Source organism: Pseudorca crassidens, chromosome 19 (genome assembly GCF_039906515.1).
Source record: "Pseudorca crassidens isolate mPseCra1 chromosome 19, mPseCra1.hap1, whole genome shotgun sequence".
In the NCBI taxonomy this organism is placed as follows: Eukaryota; Metazoa; Chordata; class Mammalia; order Artiodactyla; family Delphinidae; genus Pseudorca; species Pseudorca crassidens.
The window spans coordinates 31,382,772-31,388,771 of NC_090314.1; the positions used below are offsets into that span (position 1 = coordinate 31,382,772).

The following is a 6,000-nucleotide window of genomic DNA, read 5'->3' on the forward strand; positions in this document are numbered from 1 at the left end:
CTCCTCTCTAAGAAGAATTCTGGTACTAGCTATTATGAAGATCACCTTTTTCACTTTGTTACACATTATGAAATGTATAGCAAGCTGGGAGTGGTTTATAAATAAGAGAACAGTACTAGCCTGTGAAGGGCAGATAGAAGGTGCTTGCATATGCTTTCTGTCTCACACTTCCTGTCTTTGTGCTGGGCAAGTGTTGGCTCAGGATAAATGGCAGGGATGGCACAGACCACTGACTTTGGACTTTGCTCGCAGCCTTGGCCTCAAACCATGTGACCTCCTCCAGTGCCAAATGCCTCTTGGAATCCTGGGGGAGGGGAAGAACTGGCTCACTCACTTATTCTGGGTGGCACATAACTGCAGGTATTAGCTTTGCTAGGATTGAGGAATTTACTGTTGCAAGTTGTTGAAAAAAGGGGGTTGCAAAACCCACCAGGTGGCACCATAAATGGAAGAAGACTTACATTTCTTAGTCCTCCTAGGAAGGTTTTCCCTTTTTTGGCAGTGATGGGGGCGGGGGGGGGGGGGGAGGAGGGATTGCTTTCATGTTGACCACAGTTAAACATCACTTAGGCTAAGACAGCCTAGAAAACAGTTAAACAGGAAATTCGAGTAAATTATTTAAATGTTAGCCACCAAAATGAGTATATTGATCAGTGGCAGGTGGAACTTTTTTTATTTGTTTTTAATTGCCAAAGTATACATGCCTATTATAGAATAGTCTAGTAGTTCAGAAGGATATAAAATAAAAGGTGAAAGATCCTACCTCTCTCCTTGGCTCCCTCCTTCAATCCCCTTTCCAAAGCCACCACTTTTAATAGCTGCGTATAAATCTTCTGGGCCTCTTTCTATGAATATATACTATTATAATTTTTAAACCAAAGTGGGATGAGGAACCTGTTGATCTGCAAATTGCCACTGTTTCTACCCAGATAGTGATATGTTGCTAGCATCTTTCTGGTTCAGCTGGATCATTATTTTTAACAGTTGTGTGAATCTATCATGATGTAGTTATTAAAGCTCCTGATAATTAGGGGGGTTTGCCCATTATTTTCTATTACAAACAATGCTGCAGTAAAAATTGTGTGCCCGTGTGTGCGCACGTGCGTGAGGACTGCGCTAGGGTGCAAGCCCAGAGGCACGGTGCAGATACTGCCAGGTCGCCTTTCAACAATGCTGTGTCAATTTATTCAGGAAAGCACGCTCCCAGGGAAGAAAAGGGTTTAACATTTCCAGCAAAGAGAGGGAAGGAGTTAGGCTTGTCCTTCAGGGAGTGCGGGAAGCTAGGCTTTGCTTGGGGACGTGCGCTCTGTTGGGCGGGAGAGGCGGCCCGGCGAAGGGCGGGTGCCCTCGGCTCGCAGAGCCGGAGCCGGAGCCGGGGACGGGAAGCCCGGTGGGGATGCGGGACGCGGGCCGAGGTCTAACCGCGTCGGTGTGTGTTTCCCCCGCCCCGAGCAGGACGACAAGTACTGGGCGCGGCGCCGGAAGAACAACATGGCGGCCAAGCGCTCGCGTGATGCGCGGCGCCTCAAGGAGAACCAGATCGCCATCCGCGCGTCCTTCCTGGAGAAGGAGAACTCGGCGCTGCGCCAGGAGGTGGCCGACCTGCGCAAGGAGCTGGGCAAGTGCAAGAACATCCTGGCCAAGTACGAGGCCCGGCACGGGCCCCTGTAGGCCGGCGTCCGCGGGCGGCCTCAGGCCCCGGACAGGGGTCTCCTGGTTGATTGCACCGCACCTACCGACCTTCCTGACATCAGCACTTTACCAGATGCATCAACAGGACGGAGTCACATTTTGGCGTGGGTGTGTGTATGTGCTTGTGCTCATGTGTGGTCAACGGGTGTGTGTGTGTGTGCGCGCGCGCGTGCGCGCGTCCCTTTGCACTTGCCATTTTGATAGCCCTCCATCGTCTTTTAGTTCCAAAATGAAAGGTGCCATGTTTTTACTGGACTGCGGAGACCTCTCGTGGGTTTCCTGACCCCCTTCCTCCTCCACTCCTGTCCTTTCCGCGTGGCTTCATGTTGGCACTTACCTACTCTTCCAGGACACTTTGGTTGGGCTCACTAAGAAGGGCCCTGGTGAAATAGTAGATCTTGGTTTTCAAGACCACAGGCTCTTGTTTCTGTTTAATCTGTAAGTTACCATGCTAATAAGGTGCACAGAATAATTTAGCACTACACTGCAGCTCCATTCAGTTACAGGTTGCTTCCCTCCTATCTTCAGTTTTGGTGATAATCGTCTTCAAATTTAAAGTGCTGTTTAGATTTATTAGATCCCATATTTACTTACTGCTGTCTACTAAGTTTCCTTTTAACTCTACCAACCCCGGCAAGTAAGAGTACTATTATAGAACACAGAGTGTGTTTTTGCACTGTCTGTACCTAAAGCAATAATCCTATTGTACGCTAGAGCATGCTGCCTGAGTATTACTAGTGGACGTAGGATATTTTCCCTACCTAAGAATTTCACTGTCTTTTAAAAAACAAAAATTACAGTAATGCATTTGAGCATGACCAGAACATCCCCAGGACAGAGAAGCAGAGGGAAATGCCAGGTCTAAGAACGAGGGGTTAACTTATCAGTATACAGCCAAAAAAATGCATCTTGGAACAGTTTTTGACATTGATGTGTTTGCTTTTGTTTTCTTCTCTTTCCCATACCCTTAGCCCCCAGTTTTCTAGTTAACTTTTTCCACATCCCTCTTGATATTCAATACAATTCAATTAAGATTCAGTTTTCCCCGTTTTTTGTAATATATATGTTTTTGTGAATTATACCTTGTCGTTTTTAAAGATCAGTCAGTTAAGTTAATAAGTTGATGTTTTGTAAAACCCTTTTTCCTAGTGGTGTCATTTTTGAATGCTTCATAAATTAATGATTTTGGAGCTTATGTTTCTTATTCTCTGTTTGCTTTTGAACGTATGTGCTCTTATAAAATGGACTTCTGAAAAATGAATGTAAAAGACACTGGTGTATCTCAGAAGGGGATGGTGTTGTCACAAACTGTGGTTAATCCAATCAATTTAAATGTTTACTGTAGACCAAAAGGAGAGATTATTAAATTGTTTAATGTTTATACAGAGTAATTATAGGAAGTTCTTTTTGTACAGTATTTTTCAGATATAAATACTGATGATGTATTTTGGAAGACATATATTATATATAGCAAAGAGAAAAGGAAAACTATTCCATGTTTTAAAATTATATAGCAAAGATATATATTCATCAATGTTGTACAGAGAAGAAGTGCTTGGGTGTTTTTGAAGTCTTTAATATTTTAAGCCTATCACTGACACATCAGCATGTTTTCTGCTTTAAATTAAAATTTTACAACAGTATCGAAGCTTGCTGTGACAAATTCTGCTCTAAAACATCAAAGGAGCTTTCTTATTTCCTATTAGGTCTCAGAAAGAAGTCAGTTAACATCACCCAAAAGCACAAAATGGATGTTAGTCAAATATTTATTGGATGATACAGTGTTTTTTAGGCAAAGCATCTGCCACAAAAATGTTCACTTCAAAATTATGAGTTCCTGGAATGGAGCATCACTGCAAGCATCCCAAACAATTCTGTTCTCCTCTGTGAGCACGTGCATCGTACGCAGTATAAGGTTAATATTGGTGCTATGTGTATGGTTTATAATTTGATAGATGTTTTGACTTTAAAGACGATTGTTCTCTTGTTTCACTAACTTGTGTCGAGAGATTCTGCTGTTGTTGCAAAGAAACATTTTCCGCAAGATTAAAATACCCTTTAATCAGTGGGATTTTCTAGTTTCCTGTGTCCAGAGTATGTAATTCTTTAGTGACCTGGTGGTCTCCTTGTCAATCCATCAGCAATGCTTCTCTCATAGTGTCATAGTCTTGGAAAATCTGAATAGTAAAATATTCCTGCTAGGTATCCGTTTTGTCCCAAGCTACAGATTATGGTGGGAGATGGGAGAGTATTGGAATTGAAATACATTGTTCAGGTAAATAACCAATAAAATAAACAAGACCTTTGGCAAACTTAAGCAGAACTGAATAAGTGTTATTCAGAGAAACAAGTGGACATGGAGTTGGCCTTTTTATAGGTAAAGAGACTAATTGCAGCAGAATTGTTAAATCGTCACTAAAACAGAAACAAATGACATCTTTAAGTGGAGAAGTGTTGAAGGATTGTCCTGAAGACCATCTAAATTCATTGACGTTTAAAATGGTAGCTGAAAAACTGTATTTGAGTACTGGTCTTTCTGAAATTAGGTTGTTTGTATCAAATGAGCATCATAAATGTTTCCTGCAGAAGAAATAAGATCATAATAAAACATTCTTTGGCGTGCCAAGGGAGGTTTCAGAAACCTACCTCGTCTTAAAACTTTAAAAACTTTGGAGTCTGTATAGGTGCCTTATATGTAGGTTATTGTCACCACACACATGAGCACTCAACCCCTGGACTCACTGCCTTCTGTCCAGGGCAGTCAACTAGTAAATAAAGCAGTTCTGCTAAATGGTATGGGAAGCCCGGCCCAATTTGGAATGACTTGGATCATCCAGGGTCAAATGAGTTCTGCAGACTGAAGCTATTAAAAGAGTCCTGTTGTAATTTTTCACCTTTTCATCATAAGCATCTTTCAGAGATTAATTACTTGGCCATTAAAAATGAATCCAAATCATATTATGCCAACATCATTTAGACATGATTTGGAATGAGCGGCCTAGAACTTCTGACAAGGTCACATCATCATTTCTTTTGACTAGACTTGCGAAGAAAGGCAAAAATTGGTCAGCCTGTCCTTCTGCTTGTGCCGCCTTGAGGACATAGGTAGGGAATGGGAGGGAGGTCAGTGATCACTTCCTCCCCTTGAGACAGTGGCCACTTTTGACCATTCAAAACCCACAGTGAGCAGGATAGTGACAGGCCTTTCATCTTCAAATACAACAGACCACTGTGAAACCATCCTTTGAAGCAGAAGGACCATTCGTTTGAGGAGCGTGCAGAATTCTGGCATTGGGTGGGGGGGAAGCTGTATGAGAAAGCCCAGAGGTTCCTTCCAACTCACCAGTTTTGTGAGGGAATTCACAATAATTCTGAATGTACATTTGAAAGGTCTTGAGTCTGTTTTCAGAAGAGTCAAGAAGAATTTTAAGTAGAGTCCTTCCCACCTCCCACCCCCACCCCAAAGTAAAACAAAGGTCATTCTGTAAAACGCAAGGAGTTTATCTACTTTTCCCCTAATGTTCCTTTTAGGAAAACTCAAACTTGATCAGCCTTAATCAGACCAATCCCAGAAGGTGGTAGACACCTGCTTTCAGTCCGCCAGCTTCCTGCTGAGGGCTTCTAGGCCCCCACTGGGAAGGCCAAGATCTCCTCTAGGTTTTCTCTACGGTCAACAGTGTCATTTTTAAATGAGCAAAGCCATGTCTTCAATCTTGATGCATTGGATTTGGCAACTAAAGTCAGTACATTTTGCAAAGGGCCAAGTGTATGTAGAGGAATGTGTGTGTGTGTGTGTGTGTGTGTGTGTGTGTGTGTGTGTGTGTGTGAATAGTTAAGGCATAAAATCTTTCATTTTGGAGCACCTTACCGAACATAACAATAATCACTGTTATCCTTTTGGCAACACCACAAAGACTGCATCTGTTAAACAGGTACAAGTTCACTTGAGGTCAGTGTAATTGTACACCATGGTATTGGTGGTGTTTATTGCTGATAAGTCCAAACCTTTATCTGTCTGTTAATGTTTAATAAACTTTGGATTGTTTCCTGTCTTTCCTTTATTTTTGTTGACAGTCTGCTGGAAATGAGATTCTGTTCCTAATTCTATCATAAAGAAGCCATTGACAGAGTTAATTACATAGATGATAAAGTAATAATACTATATAGTTAGTGAAAAATCAACATTTATTGAGTACTTACATGCCAGGCACTATGCTAAACACTTGCATGGAATATTTTATTTAATCCCATGTCAACCCTATGAGGTAGGGACAATTGTTATCTCCATTTACAGAAGAAAGATAGAAG

At 42.0% G+C, this 6,000-nt stretch overlaps 1 protein-coding gene across 1 annotated transcript in view; it reads left to right on the forward strand.

Moving 5' to 3' along the window:
* The window catches only part of HLF (HLF transcription factor, PAR bZIP family member), a 54,393-nt gene extending 48,656 nt beyond the window's left edge, over positions 1-5,737 (forward strand). Inside the window, exon 4 of the mRNA XM_067717488.1 lies at positions 1,456-5,737. Coding sequence (XP_067573589.1) covers positions 1,456-1,671 — 216 coding nt within the window. The 3' untranslated portion in view covers positions 1,672-5,737. The remainder of the gene's footprint in view (positions 1-1,455) is intronic.
* Positions 5,738-6,000: the final 263 nt, after the last annotated feature.